This window comes from Nycticebus coucang, chromosome 23, assembly GCF_027406575.1.
Source record: "Nycticebus coucang isolate mNycCou1 chromosome 23, mNycCou1.pri, whole genome shotgun sequence".
Lineage (NCBI taxonomy): Eukaryota > Metazoa > Chordata > Mammalia > Primates > Lorisidae > Nycticebus > Nycticebus coucang.
The window spans coordinates 24424697-24448619 of NC_069802.1; the positions used below are offsets into that span (position 1 = coordinate 24424697).

The 23923-nt window shown below is 36.2% G+C and overlaps 1 protein-coding gene across 1 annotated transcript in view; it reads right to left on the reverse strand.

The window, feature by feature from the left end:
- TBC1D19 (TBC1 domain family member 19) overlaps nucleotides 1-23923 on the reverse strand; it is a 128910-nt gene that overhangs the window by 36060 nt on the left and 68927 nt on the right. The window contains exons 11-13 of the mRNA XM_053577513.1: nucleotides 22886-22998; nucleotides 17593-17667; nucleotides 12466-12528 (exon numbers count right to left, since the gene is read on the reverse strand). Coding sequence (XP_053433488.1) covers nucleotides 12466-12528; nucleotides 17593-17667; nucleotides 22886-22998 — 251 coding nt within the window. The remainder of the gene's footprint in view (nucleotides 1-12465; nucleotides 12529-17592; nucleotides 17668-22885; nucleotides 22999-23923) is intronic.

Sequence of the window (23923 nt, forward strand, 5' to 3'; positions counted from 1 at the left end):
AGGTGTGGGTCCAGTTTCAGTCTTTTACATGTAGACATCCAGTTCTCCCAACACCATTTATTGAATAGGGAGTCTTTCCCCCAAGGTAAGTTCTTGTTTGGTTTATCGAAGATTAGGTGGTTATAAGATGTTAGTTTCATTTCTTGGTGTTCAATTCGATTCCAAGTGTCTATGTCTCTGTTTTTGTGCCAGTACCATGCTGTCTTGACCACTATGGCTTTGTAGTACAGACTAAAATCTGGTATGCTGATGCCCCCAGCTTTATTTTTGTTACTAAGAACTTCCTTAGCTATACGGGGTTTTTTCCGGTTCCATACAAAACGCAGAATCATTTTTTCCAAATCTTGAAAGTACGATGTAGGTACTTTGATAGGAATGGCATTGAATAGGTAGATTGCTTTGGGAAGTATAGACATTTTAACAATGTTGATTCTTCCCATCCATGAGCATGGTATGTCACACTTTATGGGGACAAGACATGATTGCAAGAGGGACTTTACCTAACAATTGCAATCAGTGTAACTGGCTTATTGTACCCTCAATGAATCCCCAACAATAAAAAAAAAAAAAAAGAAATAAAAAAATTAAGACATGTCACATCCAAATGTGGATGGAAACAAATGAAGCCCTCCCAGTAACACCAATAAGCCCAGCAAGTTGAAACTTGCACAGGTGAATCAGAAAGTATGCTGTCAACTGTTTCTTGGAACTGAAATAATGGTCCATAACACAAACTGTCTCAAGACTTTTGTAGTGATTCACGTCTCTATGGTGTCCTAGTGGCATGCCAAGTACCAATGGCCAAAATTCTTCCACAGAGTTCTCACTCTTTGCCACCTAAACTTTAATCAACAGTAGAAAATGCAAGTTGCTAACCACCAGTTGGTTCTTTGCTTGTGTTGCCTGTATGGGAAAAGAAATACCTGGGAGAAATTCAGCAGATAAAAAATGTATAGCGCAGATCACGGTCAACTACAGTGGCACAGAGCAATGTGAAAAGTGCAGGAAATGGGGAGGTACCTGTGGCTCAAAGGCATGGGGTGCCAGCCCCACATACCGGAGGTGGTGGGTTCAAACCCAGCCCCGGCCAAAAACTGCAAAAAAAAGTACAGGAAATGACCTAGACTCATTGCTGGGTAGCAGCAGGCAGTTGGGCAGGTCAGGCAGGAGAGAAGGCAACTCCTGGTGTTCAGAAGGAGTGGCAGCAGCAGTACATCAAGTGGTCGCCCAATACTGACAAGCAGTGCAGTGTGGCAGCCCCATGGGCAGATGAAAAGAGGTAGGACAGAAAGTCAGAGTCAAGGATGTTGGCTAGGAGGGACTAGATTGCTGACACCAGCCTGAAATTTGGAGGCAGGAGGCCAAGAAGGCAGTCAGTGACAGGAAACCTGGGTCCTGGTATTACACACCGAAGACCTGGGATTCTGAAGACGTTACCACAAAAGAATTCAGGATGATTGAAGAGGGAGAACAGGGGCTGAGCCAGGGCTGGGCTAGCAGCAAGAGTGAACAAGGAGTGGAATCCTTTTGTGTCCAAGATACAAGAAAGGGCCCAGCTTTAGGAAAAGAACAGATAATACAGACTGGGAATCAGTCAGGTTCAATGTGGAATGTGACCCAGGGGCTGCACTGATGTTTCTATTACACAGAAGGTGCCAACAAGACAAAAAACACATAGACATTTTAAGAAAGGGAAAAACTGTATTAAATTTGTAATACTTAAGTAATGTTTGGCTTTTGCAATTACAAGAGGTGCTCAACATGATTTGCATTTGTCTTTTGTTACCAGTACATATTGCGTATCGTAATTTTAATATAAATTTTTACTTTCTTAAAATGTGTACACATTTTTTGGCACCCTCTGTATTTTAGGTGATTAAATAAGCAATTCATGTTTATGAAAAAATTAGAACACATATTATCAAAAAAGAAGGAGAACATCCCTAATCCAGCAGTATTATTTTGATGCATACCTTTTCAGACTGGTTTTACACAATCACATACATAAATTTCTCAAACAAAATAAGATTATACATACTATTTTATAACTTATTTTCTCTCAATATTGTAAAATAAATATTTCTTATATGGGTCGCAGAATATTCTACTGTATGAATGAACAGTAATTTATTTAACCCATTTCCTCTTGAACATTTAATTTTTTCCACTTTGCCCTGACAACAAACAATGCTAAATCTTTACAAATACCTGAATTTCTAAAACTGTACTACCTGTCTGTCTAATGCTTCAGGCATTTTAAATTTAAAACTTTTAGTACACACTGGAAGATATTGGCCTGGGGGAAGACTTCATGAAGAAGACTGCCATGGCAATTGCAACAACATCAAAAATAAACAAATGGGACTTCATTAAACTGAAAAGCTTCTGTACAGCTAAGGACACAATAACCAAAGCAAAGAGACAACCTACACAATGGGAAAGGATATTTGCATATTTTCAATCAGACAAAAGCTTGATAACCAGGATCTATAGAGAACTCAAATTAATCCACATGAAAAAAGTCAACAATCCCTTATATCAATGGGCAAGAGACATGAATAGAACTTTCTCTAAAGATGACAGACGAATGGCTAACAAACATATGAAAAAATGTTCATCATCTCTATATATTAGAGAAATGCAAATCAAAACAACCCTGAGATATCATCTAACCCCAGTGAGAATGGCCCACATCTCAAAATCTCAAAACTGCAGATGCTGGCGTGGATGTGGAGAGAAGGGAACACTTTTACACTGCTGGTGGGACTGCAAACTAGTACAACCTTTCTGGAAGGAAGTATGGAGAAACCTCAAAGCACTCAAGCTAGACCTCCCATTTGATCCTGCAATCCCATTACTGGGCATCTACCCAGAAGGAAAAAAATCCTTTTATCATAAGGACACTTGTACTAGACTGTTTATGGCAGCTCAATTTACCATTGCCAAAATGTGGAAACAGCCTAAATGCCCACCAACCCAGGAATGGATTAACAAGCTGTGGTATATGTATACCATGGAATACTATTCAGCTATTAAAAAAAATGGAGACTTTACATCCTTCGTATTAACCTGGATGGAAGTGGAAGACATTATTCTTAGTAAAGCATCACAAGAATGGAGAAGCATGAATCCTATGTACTCAATTTTGATATGAGGACAATTAATGACAATTAAGTTTATGGGGGGGGGGAAGCAGAAAGAGGGATGGAGGGAGGAGGGTGGGGCCTTAGTGTGTGTCACACTTTATGGGGGCAAGACATGATTGCAAGAGGGACTTTACCTAACAATTGCAATCAGTGTAACTGGCTTATTGTACCCTCAATGAATCCCCAACAATTAAAAAAAAAAAAAAAAAAAAAACTTTTAGTACACACTACCAAACTGCCTTGCAGAAAGGTAAGATTTTTCCTTTCTTTTCTTTTTTTAAACATACCCAGTACTAAGAAACCATTCTTATCAAAATGGTTATCATTATGTCATAGGTAGAAAACGGTTTCTTGCTTTAATTTAATTACTGATGAGGTTGAACATGTTTCCATTTGCATTTCTTTTGTTATTTTCCTGTTCATCCCCTTAGTCCAATTTAAAAATGCATGTTTTTTAAATTATTGATTGCTTTCTATATTAAGAATTCTAATCTTTGGTCTAACTATACATTATAAATGGTTTTATTCACATTAATTATTTTTGACACAGATATTTTTAACTTTTATATGCTCAAATCTACTAATACTGTCATGCTCAGAAAGTCCCTCCTCACAATTATATCCTATACATATTTACCTAAACTATGAAAATCGGTAGTGCTGTTCATCACATAGTTCTGGTTCTGCACCTTTGGAATTATTTTAGCTCGTCTTTTCTGGCCACCTTGGTGTTACATGTGGCCATGTGACTTGCTCTTTACTCAATGAAATGAATATTTGTTACTTGAGTTTCCAAATAGAAGTTTCAAGGTCCTGCCTACAGAAACCTGGGTTTTGGAAGATAAACATAATCAAGAATAAGAAATTAACCTTTTCTGTTTTAAACCACTGAGATTTTGGATTTGTATGTTCCCACAACACAATCTAGACTATCCTGACTAAAACAGAAAATTTTCACTTAGTACTTTTGATAGATTCATTTTATGGTAAATCGTTAACCCAGGGGTGGAGAACCTGTGGCCTTAAGGCTGCATGGGGCCTTCTAGGTCCTAAAGCTCGGCTTTTAGACTGAATCCAAAACAAAACAAATCCTTTTATTTATATTAATACGTTTTTGTTCATCTTTTCTATTTTTATTTTGTTTTAAAAATGAATGTATTTAAAATGCCAAAGAACAAAATATGTTTCAACAAAATAGTCTTCCCAGATTTACCAGCACATTAGAACATTCGTAAGCCATGCAGGCTACATTTATGGCTGCTACTTTCATGATTCAGTTCTAACTTCTCCTGCCTCACTGGTAGGGGAAGTTGGTGAGGGTTTATGGAAGTTGAGTATGCCAGTCTGTTACCAGCTTTTGACAATGGTGCACTGTGTTTGTGTTTGAAATGGAATTTGTCAACAGTTGCATAGGTTAATGGTATTTTTTAATTCTGTCTGCTTAACAGCCCATCATGTAAAAGAAGACCAAGAAAATACTGAAGGAAGAAAACAGATGTTTAAATGTGGATTTGAAATGGCTATATTATCTTATTTCTGCTAAAGATAAGATGATTTGCTTGCTTTATGATACTGCAATATCAACACTAGAAAGAAATTCAATGCTCCTCAGTTAACACTGATAAGGACCACAAATATTTTAAATTAGAGGAAAGGCACAAAAGATTGTAGAAATCAAAAGATGAAAAGCAAAAACAATTCTTTCAAGTAGCACTAAGACCTGGAAATCATGCCATTGAAGCAACTTATAAAGTAGCTTACATGTTCAGGGAAAAAAAGAAACCATTCAGTGACAGAACACACGTTGAAGCTGTAGGATGCTTAGACTCCGATAATGTTTCAAGTACAAACAATTGCATCTTTCTTTTTTTTTTTTTAAAGGATTTCTTTTTTTTTTTTTTTTGGCCAGGGCTGGGTTTGAACCCGCCACCTCTGGCATATGGGACTGGCGCCCTACTCCTTGAGCCACAGGCGCCGCCCCACAATTGCATCTTTCAAAGAGAACCATGATTGATCAGCAGCATGAATTAGCTGTCAACTTAACAGAACAATTTCATATACTATTTCAAAGGAAAAATATTTATTATTCAATCACTTCGAATGAATCAATTGATACTACTGACTCAGTTCAGATTTTATACTTCATTTGGGTCAGAACAGATTATCTTTGCTACAAAGAGTTACTCACTTTGGCACTCTTGCAAAGAGAACAAGTGTAATAGATATCTTTAACAACTTTCAAGATAAATGTCTTGAAGTTGAACTGAATTTGGTAAATTTAGTGAATGTACATACAGATGGTGCCTTCCATGACAGGAAAACATGAAGGATTTCTTGCATACATAAAAAAACAGTATTGGGCAGCGCCTGTGGCTCAGTCGGTAAGGGGCCGGCCCCATATACCGAGGGTGATGGGTTCAAACCCGGCCCCGGCCAAACTGCAACCAAAAAATAGCTGGGCGTTGTGGCGGGCGCCTGTAGTCCCAGCTACTTGGGAGGCTGAGGCAAGAGAATCACTTAAGCTCAGGAGTTGGAGGTTGTTGTGAGCTCTGTGAGGCCACGGCACTCTACCGAGGGCCATAAAGTGAGACTCTGTCTCTACAAAAAAAAAAAAGTATTAACAGATACAAATGTTCTCATTTCTTTTCATTATATTTTGCATCAGCAAAATCTCTGTGCAAAGCTACTATTATTAGAATTTTAAGTGATACTTTGCAACAAGTTATAAATATTGTTAACTATATTCATGAAAATGCAACATGGCATAGGTCCCTGTGAGTGCTGTAAGTAGCTAGGAGATACAGAGTATTCTAGGAAAGAAAGGTAAGTGGTGTCACAATCAGAACGCATTTCTGATAAATTGCTTAATAAAATCTCAGAAGAAAAGTATTCTTACCTGATTTTTTTCTTTATAATATATTGTCTTTCTTTAAAAAGTCCCTCCAAGTTGTATAAGCTTTACATCCCCCAAATGCTGGATTTGCCTATGTGATCAGTAAAATAAGAGGAAACCTAAAAAGAGTATGTATGGTATCTTGAAAGCCAAGTGAAGGAATAACACAACTGGGTCAAATGCTGTTGAGAGATCAATTAAGAAGAGTTTGGAGAATTGGTCATTGGGTTTAAGTTATTGCTGACCTTGACAAGAGCTGTTTCAACTCAAATGGTAGGCACAATATACGATGTTTGGTATCTGTTTTTAAAAAAAGAAACTTAATGCATTAAAAGATCTTTTCATATCCATAGACAGTAGAACCTCCATTGTTGACCACTTCCTTGTACATTGACCTAATTTTCATAGACCAGAATGAGGGTGGATTTATCATGAATAGATTTAACATCCTCCTGCGGGATGGTTTAGTTTCCATGACAGCAGACTGTTCCCTCTTGTATTTGGTCTCTTTGCACATGCCCACTTCCTCTTCCATTTCCTGCCATGAGTCAAAGTAGCATGAGACCTTCACCAGAGGGCTGCCCAGCTTGGACTTTCCAGCCATCAGAATCATGAACCAAATAAACCTCTACTTTTTCATAAATTACCCAGTGTCAGCCATTCTGTAATAGCAACACAAAACAAAGACACTAAGAGGATATGTTACCTTACACAACAAAAGAGATTTGCAGATGTGATTAAATTGAAGATCTTTAAATGAGGAGATTATCAGGATTATTTGGCTAGAACCAACATAATCACAAGGATCCTCATATATGAAAGAGTGAGGTAGAAGGGTCATTCGGAGAGAGATTTGAAAATGCTATCTGCCGGCTTTGATGATGGAGGAAGGGGCCACAATCTGGATACACTCTAGAATATGCAAAGGGCAAAAACCCAGATTCTCCTCTAGAGCATCCAGAAGCAACACAGCCCTGTAAACATCATGATTCTAGCCCAGTGAAACTCATTTCAAACTTCTGAACTTCACAACTGTAAGAGAATATATTCATTTTAGGATACTAAATTTATAATATATATAATGTATTACAGCAGCAAAAATAAACTAATACAATTAATAAAATAAAAGAATAAATACAATTAAAGTAAAATAATGCAAAAAGAAACTTACTTATGAATATCTTTTCACTATTGGTTAAAGGGAAAATAATTCCTAAAAAAATGTTCATATTAATGTTCCCTTAGTTTAGCAGAGTAGGGGAAGCATGTAATTTTAGCAGAAGCTCTGTGCTTAAATATATCCCCCTAGAGTCCCTGGTGCCCTAGAGAAGACATCTGAGACTGCTCTAAGGAGAACACTGGTGACTGTAAGGTGATAATGCCAGAGGTGGCGTGCTGGACAGGACATACCAGTGTGCAACCCGGGATACGAGCAAAGAGATGCCAACACTCCTATTTTAACCTGAGTTGTTTTAACTTCTGAGATTCTAATTTCTGTATCTGTAAGAAAATGATAGTTCACTTGCAAATTTTCTAGAAAATGTGCTTATGTGAAGATGACCATTTCAACCAAACGTAGTAGAAAATTTAACTTTGATTACTTATTAGTAAAAGTTAAACTTTATGGGAATGAGATTATACATGATAGTAATTCACTTTATTTAGAAGAGTTATAAGAAACCACATATATATAAGGATAGCAGAGTTATACCAAAAATTTCTAAATACTGCTGAAAAAGATTTACTTCATCCTAAAATTTTCTTTTATTTCTGGAAAATGCATTTATGGGTAAATGTTTCTGAGAAACAAGTTATTTATGTAACAAAATACAAGAAATGACATATTAATTGGACAATCACTTTAATATACATTATACAGTTTTTTATTTGTAATGCTCTTATATTTTTAGCCAAACCAATTTAGATAATTTCAAATGACAAATTTCCAAAATTTTCTTTTTAAGATCCTCCCCCTTGATTTAAATTTTCATAAATTAAAGGGCAATACAACTTACTGGGCTTTGAAAACAGACAACCCTGTCTTGGGGTCGTGGATAGCTATCTCATATGGCTCTGAGCCTCTACTTCTTCATCTGTTAGAGAGAATAAAGCCACCTTACAGAAGTGTTAGTTATAAAGAAAACTCTTGAAGATGACAGAGCAGAAGAACCGATAATCTGTCTCTAACTTAGATACTAACTGCAGTAGCAGAATCAGTGTGATGTAATTTTTCTAGAACTCTGGGTTTATTGAAGTCTTGTAACTTTATTGCTAAAAAAAAAAAAAGCTAACAATAGGGCAGCACTTATGGCCAAGGAGTAGGGTGCCGGCCCCATATGCTGGAGGTGGTGGGTTCAAACCCAGCCCTGGCCAAAAACTGCAAAAAAAAAAAAAAGCTAACAATTATCTGAGTCTTCAGCAGTTGTAATCTTTGCTGGAAAAGGGGCTTGCCTCAATGTTGCTGAAGGATGGGGCAGCTGTGGAGTTTCTTAAAGTAGGACAACAATGAAATTTGCCACATTGAATGACTCTTCCTTTAATGAAAGATTTCTCTGACATTTACCCACAGTAGAACTTCTTTCAAAACTATAGTCAGTCCCCTTGAGTCCTCCTACTGCTGTATCAATTAAGTTTATGTCCTATTCTATATCCTGTGTCCTTTCAACAGTGTTCACATCATCTTCGGCAAGAGCAGATTCTATCTCAAGGAACCACTTTCTTTTCTCATCCTTAAGAAGCAACCCAAACCCGCATCCACTCGAGTTTTAGCACGAGAATGCAGCAATTCAGTCATGGCTTCGGGTCCACTTCCAATTCAGTTTCTCTTGCTATTTCCACCACATCTGCAAGTACCTACTGCACTGAAGCCGTGAACCTCTCAAAGTCATCCATGAAGGCTGAAATCAACTTCTCCCAGACTATTGTTCATATTGGTATTTTTACCTCTTCCCATGAATCACAAATGTTATGATTTAGCAAAATGTGTTAATGGTATCTAGAATGGCGAATCCTTTCCAAAAGGCTTTCAATTTACTTAGCCTAGATCCATCAGAGGAATCACTCTATAATAGCAGATAAAGACTTACAAAATGTCTTTCTTAAAAAATAAGATACTCGAAAGTCAAAATGACTCCTTAATCCATGGATTAAGAATGGATATTTTATTAACAGATACAAAACAACTTTAATCTTCCTTGTACACCTTCATCAGAACTCTGGATGACCAAGTGCACTGTCTATGAGCAGTAATATTTTTTGAAAGGAACCTTTTATTCTGAACAGTCTCAACAGTAGGCTTAAAATATTCAGTAGAGTACGCTGTGAATATGTTCCGTTTATAGAGCACAGGCAGAGTAGACTTGGCATAACTCATAAGGGCTTTAGGATTTTCAAAATGGTGAATGACCACTGGGTTTAACTTAAAGTTGCCAGATGAATTAGCCCCTAACAAGATGTAAGTAAAGGCTCAGGAGATAACCTTATGTTTTTTAAAGTAATTCTGACAGAATGTGTCCAGCAGCTCCTTTTTAGGAAATGAGGAAATAATCACTAATTGCCTTCACTTAAAATATAAAATTCTGGGACAAGAAGAAAAGTACAATTCAATACCCTATTATGTGTGAAGCTTTGAAGCCAGGCATTGACTTTTCCTCTCTTAGCTAAAGTCCTAGATGGTATCTCCTGCCAATATAAGCCTATTTCATCTACATTGAAAATTTGTTGTTTAGTGTAGCTCACCTTCATGAATAATACCTTCTGGACAACTTGCTACAGCTTCTACATCAGCATCTGCTGCTTCATCTTCCACTTTTACATTATGGAGAAAGCCTTTTTCTTTAAACCTCTATGAACCAACCTCTGCAAGCTTCAAACTTTTCTTCAATAGCTTCCTCACCTTCCTCAGCCTTTACTGAATTGAAGAGAGTTAGGGCTTTGCTCTGAATTAGACTCTGGTTTAGGGGAATACCATGGCTGGTTTGATCTTCTATTCAGACTACTAAAATTTTCTCCAAATCACCAATAAGGCTATTTTACTCTCTTTTTCAAATTCATGTGTTCACCACAGTAGCACTTTTAATTTCCTTCAAGAACTTTCCCTTTGCGTTCACAATCTGGCGAACTCTATGATGTTAGAGTTAGGTACATCTAACTCTTTTGGCCTATACCAACTTTTGAAATACCTTCCTCGCTACTTTATAAAGTAGACTCTGGGGAGATTTCTAAGCTCACTTTTTAGTTTAAAGTAGGAGACATGATTCTTCCTCTACATTTAACACTCAGAGGCCATTGCAGGATTATTAATTAACCTAATTTCAATTTATGTCTCAGGGATAGGGAAGCCTGAGGAGGAGGAGAGAAATGGGGAACGGCTATCAGGGGAACAGTCAGAACATACACAGTACTTACAAGTTTGTCATCTTACATGGGTGCATTTCCTGGCACCCCAAACAATAGAGTACTACCATCAAAAATCGCTAATTACAGATGTAAAGTAACAAAAAGGTTTAAAGTATTGCAAGAATTACCAAAATGTGACACAGACATGAAGTGAGCACATGCTGTTGGAGAAACAGCACTGACAGACTTGCTTGGTACAGGATTGCCACAAACCTTCAGTTTGTACAAACTCGCTATCTCTGAAGCACAAGAAAGCCAAACACAATAAACTAGTGTACTTGCATATTTAAAAATCTACTGAATAGGTTTGGCACCCATAGCTCAGTGAGTAGGGCGCTGGCCACATCTACCGAGGCTGGCGGGGATGAGCCCGGCCTAGGCCAGCTAAACAACAATGGCAGCTGCAACAAAAAATAGCCAGGTGTTGTGGTGGGCACCTGTAGCCCCAACTACTCAGGAGGCTGAGACAAGAGAATCACTTAAGCCCAAGAGTTTGAGGTTGCTGTGAGCTATGACGACATGGTACTCTACCCAGGGTGGCATAGTGAGACTGTCTAAAAAAAAATTCTATGAATAGTAAGAATTAGGCATAGGGCTACACATTAGCTACATGAACAAATAAACCTTTAGAAGATTTTTTCATTCTCTTTTAATTAGTAGCTGATTTTATAGTAAAAAATGTAATTTAAGTAATTACTACTTTTTTTTTTTTTTTTGAGACAGAGTCTCACTATGTTGCCCTCGGTAGAGTGCCATGGCGTCACAGTCACAGCAACCTCAAATTCTTGGGCTTAAGTGATTCTCTTGCCTCAGCCTCCCTAGTAGCTGGGACTACAGGCACCCGCCCCAGCACCCGCCTATTTTTTGGTTGCAGTTGTCATTGTGTTTAGCTGGCCTGGGCCGGATTCGATCCTGCCAGCTTGGGTGTATGTGGCCGGTGCTCTACCCACTGAGCTACGGGTGCCGCCAAATCACTACTTTTTTAAATAAAAAATTTTAATTATACATTTGAAATCATGGAAGTCTCTTAAAGTTGTTTCTGAGGTTATTTAAAATTTTATTTTATAAAATCTTTATACTTCAGCTAATGCAATGTGTTTGTTTGTTTTTTTTTTTTTTGAGACAGTCTTATTCTGTCAACCGCAGTAGCATCATCATAGTTCACTGCAACTTCAAACTCCTGAGCTCAAGCAATCCTTGCTTCTCATGCTTCAGCCTCCTGAGCAGCTGGGACTATAGATGGGTGCCATCACACCCTGCTAATTTTTTCTATTTTTAGGAGAGAAGGCAGTCTTACTTAGGCTGATCTCAAACTCCTATGCTCAAGTGATCCTCTTGCCTTGGTCTCCCAGAGTGCTAGAATTACAAGTGTGAGCCACCATGCCCAGAATGGAATGTATGATTAATTAAACCCTCTTGAGAGATTCTTATTTAACTTTATCTTCTTCTCTTAAACATATACACTCCACCAGCATTACTACCTGCTCGTCCAAATAGCCAGAACTGGTTTATATTTAATCAAGTAGAAACTGCTGTGTGGAATCTAGATATTTCCTCTATGACATTTACATTGATATTCACTCAAAGTCATTTTATTAGTATGTATGTACAATCTTTTAAAAAAGTACATCACTTAGGTAATTCCATATAAATTACATATTTTCTGTTAATGATAAATAATCTTATTTTAGATTTGAAAAAGACTTAGGTAAGGATCCAAGCATCTACAGTAGCAGCACATGAAATGATCAGAGCAATCATTTAATTATTTATTCAGTACCTTTAATTAAAAAGTATCATGCAAAGTACTTTCTCCAAACATCTTAGGATTTTAAATCCAATTTAAGAATCTGTGCCAACAACAAAAATAGGAAACTTACCTCCTAATACCTCCTGGCTGGAGCATACATGACTAAAAGGAACAGTCCAAAACCTCATTGGAAACTCTTATTCTCCCACCTAATCTTGTTTTAGGTTCTCTAATGTACCTAAAACAAGAACATTATATATTTTAATTTTTAAACTTACCTGATATAAATAATCTTCAAATACAAAATAATAATCATCATTGCTTGCTGTCAACTTCACATCCTATAATTAAAAGTAGAGAGTACTGAAATGAGCCTAAATGAATCTGTCTGTAGGACTAAAGCATACAGACAATATTTAGAAATAATATAGCATAAATATATTGCTTTATAAACTTTCTAATTAGATTTTATCACTGCTATATATTTATTTGAGTAATGTATGTGACACATTAACTTCAATTTCCACAGACTTTTTAAGGTTTCACTAGTAAGTCTTTATTACTTATTTCAATTTTATATCCTTTTAATCTAATATTAAAGTATCTTGAAGCTGGAAAAGAAAAACAGATGCATCTGGAACCATAATAATCTCCTCTAAATTACTGTTCCAATTTCAATATTCAAGTCCACATTCTTTTATCATTACCTCAAAACACCAAATATCTTTCATGCCTTTGTGATTATTCACTTGCAAGTCACCACTTGGTACTGGAAGGCCACTAATACCAATATTCTGCACCATGAACTCATCTTCTAAGGGCCAGTTGATTGACTTCCCCTGGATAGGGTATGAGCTCCTTCCTTTAAATATATTTCTAGTCTCACTTTCTGACCCGAGACTACCTTAAGGATTTCTACTGAATCCTAAAGACTTTAAGTTCTTTGCATCCAATGTCATAATTTTTTTTATATACTTAGTACCAGCATGGTGCCTAACATCTATAAGTACCCAATAAGTATTTGAAGAATGCATAAAAATAAAAATGATAAAATTATTAATAGAAATTATAGTTTCCTATGACGCACCATATCACTATGTAGGTACCTTTCCCCAATAACAAATGAACAAAAGCCCAGAAAAATAAATCCAAAATATTTGTGTTTCCCCCATGATGTCTCTGAACAGTTTGCATGGTGAGTTAGAACTTGACATTCCAATAGATTTAATTAAGATTTGAAATCCAGTTCTACTACTTCTAGTTGTATGATGTTAGTAACTTTTAGCCCAGGTCTTCATATTTGCAAATGGGGATACCACCACCCTACTTCCAAAAGTATGGGTAAATGCCTATGCTAGTATCAGATATAGAATAGGCATCTGGAAAACTATTTTGAAATAGTTTAACCAAAAGCTCCTTTACTTACAGCAGTCTTCATCTATTTATAAGTAAATATAGATCCTAAATACTACTTGTATCAAAAAACTCCAAACCTAAAGGACACCATACTTTTGGACCCAATATATTATATAATCAATTCAACAAATACTGATTGGATGGGATGAAGGATACAATAATCACAAAACGTCTACAATGTCACTGGCAAGAAAACATACTTAGTAAAAACACAGGAAAAAAATTACAAAGAAATGTTACAGAAATCCATAATAATATGGCTCAAACAGTCTACAAAATTCACTGAGGCTACTGAGCAAAGTAGCAATCTGGGACGGAGGAAATGAGCCATAGACGACTATAGAGGTAGTGAAGTGTGCGTGAGTCTGACAGAACTTAAAGACACAGCTTCAGGGGAAAGGGAGAGCCAATCTTCTAAGTCAGAAGACAACACAGGCAAAGGGTGAGATCATGCATTTTCAACAGGGGTGATGTTGCCTCTCTGGGCATGAAAAGTGGTTCTTGGGGGCCAAAATTTTTTTACATATTATAATGGCATGTGGATCTCTAAAGCTCTACTATTTAATTTCTCTTATTAGAGAAAAATAAATTTTCTCTTCAGAGGTGTGATAAAGAAAGATTGACAAGCACTGGTATAAAGTGTCAGATCACAGTAAATGGTAGGAAAATGTGGAAGGTGTAGCTACGAGGCAAGTTTGTGAAAAAGAAAACAACAACCCAGTTCAGATAAAACCTTTGATTCCAAAAAAGTCTACTGGAAACACACACACACACACACACACGCACACACACAAAAAAAATCCTTTGATTCCTCCTCATGAGTATTTCCAGCTTCTTCCTCTTTTTCCACAAAGACATCTGCACTAGAATGTTTACTGCAGCTCAATTCATAATTGCCAAGTTGTGGAAGCAACCTAAGTGCCCATCAACCCATGAATGGATCAGCCAACTGTTATATAGGTATACCACAGAACATGATTCCACCATTAAAAAAGATGGAGACTTTACATCTTTTACATTTACCTGGATGGAGTTGAAATACATTCTTCTTAGTAAAGTATCACAAGAATGGAATACTAGAATTTCATACTAATATGAAATTCATATATAAACAATTACATATTCCTAAAAACAATAAAACATTGTTATAGTCCACTTCGGGGGTAGAGGGAAGTGGGAGCAGGGGGAGGGGATCTCCCCTAATGTGCACATTGTGAGGGTGAATAACACGCCCCCTGGGTGGAGCTTTACCCTGGAAGTGACAACAATGTAACCTAAATATTGTACCCTCATTATTAATGTGAATAAAGTTAAAAAAAGGAAAAAGAACAATTTGTTAATTTAGGTTGGGGAGGGGGTTGGTGATATTCTATATTTAGTATTGCCTTATTCCGTCCATCCCTTTAACTTTTAGCTAAAGCAGCAGTTCTCAACCTGTGGGTCACAACCCCTTTGTAATAATGATAACACGTCGCGGCATTAGGAAGGTTGAGAACCACTGAGCTAAAGTCATTCTACCTCGTTTTCAGTTAATTTTAAAACAACTCTTTGCTATAGGGAACTATAATGAAATTTTATTTATTATTTATTTTTTTTGCAGTTTTTGGCTGGGACCAGGTTTGAACCTGCCGCCTCTGGTATATGGGGCCAGTGCCCTACTCCTTTAAGCCACAGGCGCCACCCAAATTTTAAATTTATTTTTTAAAAATTTTCATTCTTTTACGGGTTGACTTTAATAAGGTCTGTAGTTGTTCCAACAAGCTCAGCAGAGCCTAACCCAAGCCAAAAACACGTACACAGATATCTTCCTAAAGACATTCACATACACAAGATTGATGCTATCAAAATGGAACACTCAGTTCCTCAGGTATAAGCTGTGTACTGTTTTCTGGAAACAGATTTTCTTTACTGACTCAAACTGAAATTCCTACTGGCAACAAAGAGAATTCTTATGTTAGTAGTCCCTGCCTTCTTGAACTTTTTCACTTGGGAGTTTCCTCTGGTTTGAATAGAAAAGAGGTTAAAGGTCTTAGAGGCCAAAAGATCTCTTATGCTGTTGCTAAAGTAATCCAATGACTTCAAAGTTAATAAGAGTACCTGTGATCTAAATCTAGTGTAAAACCTCTCTGAGATTCAAGATTTTTCATTAAAAGACTGTATCCTTTAAATTTTCATTTCTGTTTACTGTTCAGAGCATAGAGGTTAAGAGTGTGGTTCTGAAATCAGATTACCTAGGACCAAATATTGGCTTTACTACTTAATATGTGAATTGAAACAAATTTCTTTAATCTTTCCTTACATTAGTTCCCTCATCTATAAAATACTAAAAGAACAGTACTTTGTGTTTTGCTATAATACGTGTCTATATGTGGCTTGTAAAGAGGAATGTCGTCAGCATAACATGGAAATTGTCTGGGATCAGATGGAGTTTTTCTTAAACAAGAGAGCCACAGCAGTGAGAGTAGAATTACAGCCTTCAGCAGGAAGAGAAAAAGCTTGCAGCTCAGCTGCTGCACAAGCATGAGCCTTTATAACTACATTTTAAGAAAATTAAAAATGGACGTTGGCCCTGGAGCTCCCTCCCCCAAGAGGCAGCCTCCCAGCCTGGTGCACTTCTCAGCTGCTGCACTTACTGTGCTCACCTTAACAGCAGCACAGTGGTCAAGAGCACCACTTCGTTTGCATTATTTTAGCATTTCTATTTTATTATTTTTGTACATTTTTAATGGCTCCTGCCAGAGCAGCCTGTCTAGGCTGTCTCATTCTTCTCCTAAGCTATCAATTATTGTTTTTGTTAGTATTCTGGTTACAAGTTGCAGAAGCCTTGAGTAAGCCTATTCCAACCCTTTTTTTCTCACAAACTCTGTTATTGTATGCATGATTTTACAGTTTTTTCCCAGAAAAAAATCATTTATCATTCATAGCCTAACTGCTGGTATCTGCTACTCTTAGATGGTTGTCAGGATTAACTAGCATCTATGTAAAGGACTTGGTATACCATGGCACACAGAAAGCAGTCATCAAACATTAGCAGTAGTTATTGCTACCCTCAGTGATGTATTATATTCTTTCCCCCATTTCTGAGACCTGTAATAATTACCCTTCTCCTCTATGTTTTAAATTTTAAATTAAAAATCGAAGTCTTAGGTGGCGCCCATAGCTCAGTGGGTAGGGCGCCAGACACATCCACTCCGGCTGGTGGGTTCGAACTTGGCCTGGGCCAGCTAAACAACAATGGCAGTTGCAACAAAAAAATACGGCTATTTTTGTGATGGGCTTCTGCAGTCCCAGCTACTTGGGAGGCTGAGGCAAGAGAATCACTTAAGCCCAAGAAGTTTGAGGTTGCTCTGAACCACAGTATTCTACAGAGGGAAGACATAGTTGGACTCTGTCTCAAAAAAAAAAAAAAAAAAAATCCAAGTCTTTTAAATTGCCTAACATTAATTCAGTATAAGTAAGTTCTTATGCCATGCTTAAAACATTTCCAGTTAGACTTTCAACTTGATTATCAGATGCTTGAAGACAAAAACTCAGTGTATCCGTATCAGTAAAGCTGGGATGTACTTTGCCATGTCCATAAACTAAAAGAAATTAAGCTAAAAACAACTTCAATATATTAACAAGTAGGCTGTAAAGAATCATGAGATAAATAGTATCATAGTCCGATTTTCTTTCCAGTTGCATTTTTATTTGTTTTTTGTGGAAAAATTGAGTTGATAGTGACAAGAAGTGCTTTTTCTCTTAATCCTAACATGGGAGGACCAGGAAAGGATCACGAGGACAGCTGCAAAGGGAAAGGAAACCACACTCAATGCGGACTACAGATTTTGAAGACCAACCTTAACGTTATAGGCATAAATTTAAGGATCACTTAAAATTATTTTTCAAGGTTAATACGTGTCATTGCACATACTGCAGGCCCTGCATACTGAATTCCCTCAATTTTTAATACTAATGAAATGGAGAAGACTACGCTTACTTTTACTTACTTTATAAATTAGACTGTCCACCAAAAGGTCATGTTGTATCACATTGGTCTTAAGCTGCTCGTAATACAAGATATCCTAAGTTTAAAAGTAAAACACACAAAAAATTTAAAGGTTAATCATAAAGGTTATCATATTTATAAAATCAGTCTCAGACTTTAATAACTAATAATCATTAATAGTATCATAAACCCTAAGAGAGCAAGAATTCAGTTTTATTCACTACTATATCCTCCATCTACTATTAGGTAGATGTTCAATAAATGGACCTGTTCCCGTCACTTAGGATGACATCTGGCACCTGGTAGAGATTCAGTCAAATTAACTAAATTTGCCATTATAGTCGATTTGCTAAATTAATTATCATATAACTTTAAAAGCAAATACAGTATTTAGTAAGGACTTATAGGCACGACACACTGTTTTACCCACTTTATATGGGTTAACTCATTTTAATCCTATGCCGACAAAATGAAATAGGTCAGTGATTATTATTTACATTTACATATGAGAAACTGAGGCCCAGAGAGAAAAGTAACTTGCTACCCCCAAGGCCATAAAGCTAATAAAATTTGATCGCAGGAAACCTGTCCCTATCATCTATACCAAACCCCAGAAGGATTACACTCTACTGTCTTTCTGATATCTAAATTATTATAAAATAAAAAGTTGAATCACAACCAATGACCTCTGGTAGTAAAGGCAATCATAGAGCATATAAAAGAAGTCAGCTTTTAATATTAGAACATGGTCCTATAATACCATAAAATCTGATTAACTGCACGATGGTGAGATTAGGCTAATGTTTCATTTAACAGATAGTAAGAAATGGAAGATAGAGGAAATGGAAAGGAGAGAACAAGTGAGAAAAGGAAGAAGGGGAAGAGGGAGGGAGCAAATGAGGGAGGAGGACTTGAGCCTGTCACCAGGTTAAGAGTCAGCTTCATAGTTGGTCAGGGTATCAAGGATGAAGGGAGGGATCAACTGGGCAGTAGCTGTGCTGAAACAAGCTGACCCTTGTATTCCTCTGAATCCTTCCTTTCATCTCCCAGGCACTTTAGCCCTGGTTTCTGCTCCTATTTAAAGCCTGCTTGGCTCCACAGCACAAACCAATCTGTATGACTCTTGGTGAGGACATTCCTTCAAATGAGTAAAAGTTGTAGGACAGGTCATCTGGGACAAGGGGGAATATTTATTGTGTGAATGAAAACAAAATCTCAAGCCCCCCAGCTGAATGAATGGACCTTCTCTTGTTCAAGGGGACTCCAGAAAGACCTTAAACCCACGTTGCCAGCCATGAGAAGGAAGTTCAAACATACTTTGTTATGCCCTGTCCCTTTCAGAGTTACTCTTTGGGGCAATAAGACAGTAAATATTAACAGGCCTAATGCCAAGCAAAACAAATCTCAAACCACACCTCCAGGCCATTAATTTACTTAACAGATCACTTGAGTTTTGCTAAATGTCTTATGGTTTGTATCTGATGAAGTTAAAACATCTTGTATTAAGTTAAAACATTCCAAGCCTTTTTAGACAAAGCTTTTTTTTTTAACCAACTACAAGTCAAAGACTCTTTAACCCACCTATGGCCTGTAAGCTCCTCCCTACCATGTCCCGCCTTTTTGGACTAAACTAATGTACTCCTTCCACATAGGATCTTCTGTGTAATCTCTGGCTCCATGAATGTATGAAACCAAACTATAACTCGGCCACTGCAGGCACATTTTCTCAGAACTTCCAGGCTGCCAGTCATACTCAGAATTAACATCTTTAAATTATTTTACAGGGTTTGTGGTTTTTTGTTATCCACTGTGTATTACTTCCTTGGCAAGATGATATCTGACACTCTGTTTCCTAACACACGATTTCTTAATCATGAAAGATGTTTAATACATAGTTCTCTGGTTTGAGTCAAAGTCTTCTTTGCCTAAAGATGATCTGGGTATTTACTGGCTATTTTCAGTCATTTTAATTTTAATTAAAAAACCCCACCTTAATTAGTTCTCATGTTTTAATTTTTTAACTAAAACAAAATTATTTTACCATTTTATTCACCTTCCATTGTATCTATTGAATCTCTCTGACTAGAATGCAGAAGCTAAGGAATTTAGAGCTTTGCCTTTTCAAAAACATAAAATAAGTTTAAAATTATAAATTATATGACCTTTAAAATAAGTAAAACAATCTAAAGCAAAATAAAGAAAAAGGCAAGTATCTTTTCTCCTTCCACTCCTGAAGTAACCAAGATTGTTTGTATTTTGTATTGTATTTGTGATGTTAGTTTTAATTTAGGCAAGAAGTAATGGTATTGGGAAATGGAGTAGAAATAGAGAAATAGTTGGATTTGAAATATATTTAGGAGTTAAATGAAGAAGGAATTATTGAGTAACACATGTATAACATAGGACAGAGATAAAGTTAGAAATGACTCAGGTTTCTGGCTGAGCATCTTGTTGGACAGTGGCATTGAGAAAGGAATTTAGGAAGAATTTTAACAACTTGAATTCATGGTGCTTGTGAGATATATGTTTAAGTCCACTAGACCGTTGCATCTTTTTTTTTTTAATTTTTAGGGACAGTGTCTCACTATGTCACCCAGGCTGTATTGCAGTGGCTCAATCGTAGCTCACTGTAAGCTCAAACTCCTGGGCTCAAGCCATCCTCCTGCCACAGCCTCCCAAAGTGCTAGGATTTCAGTGTGAGCCACTGTGCCTGGCTGACAGATCTGAAACTCAGGAAAGAGACATCTAACAAGATACAGATTTGAGCTACATGGCACCTGAAGCTATGGGAGTTGATGAGATGGGCCAAGGAGAAGAGACAGACATAAGAACCCTAACTTAAAAGGCAAAGAAGATCCTGCGCAAACGAAGAACGCCAGAAAGAGCAGCGTGACACAAAAGCCAAGGGGTATTTCAGAAAGGAGCAGTCGATGAATCCAACCACTGCCAAGAAGAGTTAAGAGGTCACATTTCTTTGATTTAAATAAAAGTAGGATGAGGAAAGAGCGGGTGCCAGTGCAATTAAGTTAAAAGTTCAGTGGAAGGAATTTGAATGGTGAGCTGACCACACAAACCTAGACAGGCCAGGCTGAGGTAAGGTTGTGAGAATTTTATTAAGAGATCACTGAAGAAAATCTTAAATGTTAACACTAGTCTTGACTATTTTATTAGTGAGCAAGTACCTAGAACAAAAGTATGGGAAAATTTTGTCTTTCACTATCAAACTAAAATTTATAAAAATTTTAAAAGATGAATAATACTTACTAAATGTGAGTATTTTGACACATATCTAGAGATTTGTGGAGGAAATATGTAAAAGCAATCCTTTTAAACTTAACACATATTTTCTTAAAAAGAAATAAATCAAAGTCAAATAATATTCCTTTGAAAGTACTAAATGAATCAACTGCTAGGAACTTCAAAGTATTACATACGTATATTTAAAATCTCTGAACTGAATTAAGAATTTGAAGAATAGCTTTATGGGTGTAAAATATGAAATGTTCCTTTTGTATCTCTGACTCCTCACCTATGACCACAATTACAAGTGCACCTTATTTTATATAACTGAAAAGTAACTGAACAAAAAGTTCTAATCAAGTATTCTTTGTGAAAAGTCTTCTCCCCCTTCTCACTCTTTACTTCTCTCCCTCTCTAAAGTACACCGACAACAATGATTTTGGCACTGCCACAGTTCATTGAGATCATACTTTCACAGCTGTAATAATGTGTAATTGATGAAAGATGTTCTAATCAATAAAATCAAGACTTTTTTTGAAAATATTGAATTATGGATATAGAATAGACTTCTCACTTTGCATTTTGAAAATTCAGATGGCTACAGCTCCAAAATTCAGGTGTAAAAACCACTTTAGAACGTTGTAATAAACAATCATTATGTGAGATTACTGTGCTATTATTATTTGGGATTACTGGGATTAAGAATGACATTTCTGGAAGCTTTCTAAAGTTGTGTGTGAAATGACAATACTTCCTTTGCAAAAAGAAAGAATATGTTAACTTAATTCCCGGGCAGTGGAGTTGGCAGATCATCTGCAAAGTTAGGTCGGGACATGAGTTACACTGGGTATCTTCTATATGAGAATTGATACACTCACAAAAAAACGCTTAAAGTTATTTTGTAAATTGTTACCTTTAAAGTTTCACCACAAAAGATTAGCAATATTATTTGCCCATATTAACTGCTCTGAAATAAAACACAAGCTTTATTTTTTCAAAAAGGAAGTGATTTTTGATAGTGCTGTTTTATAGGAGATTTAAAATATACAATACACATGCACACACATGCATATATAATTTGCAAGGGTCAGAGGTGTGGTTTTTATAATAGATGTTAATAATGTTTGATTTTTAAAAACCTTTTAATATTTATAATTAATTTATAACATTATATATGATGTATAATTATGATAATTACTAACATTAATGATTCCAGGCACTGTATAAAAAAAACTCATATACATTATTTCATTTAATTCGCTTAACAGTTATGTGATATAAATATTAATATTATTACCTATATTTAAGTATGTGTTTAAGAAATTTAAGTACTTGTTCAGGGATCTATTTCTAGGAAGCTGGAGGAGACAGAAGTTGATACCAGATCTACATGATTTTCTGAAACCTTTGTTTTAAACCAGCAGGCTAGAAACTATTAGTGTGCTATTCATTAATACTTTTCAAATGTATAATTTCCATGGTTAATGAGCTTAAGGAAAAAAATCCCCATTAAGAATATTTTAAGAATAATTAATGTTTCATATAATTTTTCTTTATTGATCTATTACCTACCTGCTGGTGATTTCTCTTCATAATCATTATATTTCCTAAAATAAGATGTTCTAAGAAAAATATTTCCACACAACCTATCAATTTTTAGAACCGCAAAAAATAATACAAATTTCAAAGGTACCAAAGGGATAAAGGATTCATTTACTTAAACCCAGTTGCCCTTCTTTCACTTCTCCCTGCTCTGATAGCTCAGTTCCGCCACCCATCTCCCTGGTTTAAACTGTCAGGCTCCCCTTCTCAAAAGATTACTTATGGTTTTGTTGTATACAGAAAGTCACACTATTTCATTGATAATAATTAATATAAACTTCTATATTAAGCATATAACAATTAAATCATATGTTAAATCTTGTATTAGAGCCCCAAACTAAGGATTTTAAAAATAATAAACAGGGAAAATAATAGATGAATAAGCAAAAGTTGTTCTCTTTTCAATAATCACTCTTTACAGCTCCATTTTGGCCTATGCTTTTTTCTTTTACCTCAGGCTGACTGGAGATATTGAGGATGAGTGCCCAGAGCTCAGCGCGCAGAGCCGTGGGGCTGCCTTGTCGTATGTACTGCTGGGCAGCAGCACTATCTTGTTCTGCGAGGACTGTCACAAGGAGATCACAATCTCATTAGAAATTCATAAAGCAAAAAACATCACTGAAATCTTTAATTAGAAATCTCTGGGAAATGACATTTAGTCTTTCTATCTAACATGATTACATCATATGTTGACCTTTTTTTTACTCTCTGGATGTCATTACTGACCCTATTTACAGCCCTCCAAGTTTCAGACGTGAAACTCCTCCATCTCCTACCTAGATTGGTAAAGCTATTTAATGTAAGGAACTTGAGAGATCACTTTGCTTTAACTATGGCTTTATGGATCTGTAAAGCACAGATAAATAATTTTCAAATTCTACAATCAAACATAGTAATATCTACAGGGACTCTAAATCTCTAATGCGTACTCTACTAAGTCATGAATGTTCAGGGACCCTAAATCTCTAATGCATACTCTACCAAGTCATGAATGTTCTAATGTTTGGAAGTAGAATGGCTCCTGAAGTAACCTGGCTAAGAATCATAATACAAGAATATAAGATATTTATTTTTAGGTGAGTTCTTAGCTACTTACCAAAATCGAAAGAAAAGAAGATTTTTTAAAAAGTAAAAACAAAGACTTGATAACCTTTTAAGAAGGCCAAAAATATTCTTTAGCATCCAAGTTTATAAAACTAATATATTATCTTTTATTTTCATTTTCTTTAGTGATAACATCAGCTATTTAGTCTGGAAATAAAGCCCCCCCCAAACAAAACAAAACAAAAATTTAAAAAACAACCATACTAGACAACTGCTGCTATTTGTCAAACAATACTGTTTTTTTACATTTTCTTCTTAAAAGGAAGGGGGAAAATCTTATACTAAATGAAAATGATGTAAGCAGAAGATACAAAGTGATCATATGAAATAAAAAAGAGATGAAGCATAATTTGCGATTATTTTTCATGTAGGTGCCAAATCACACA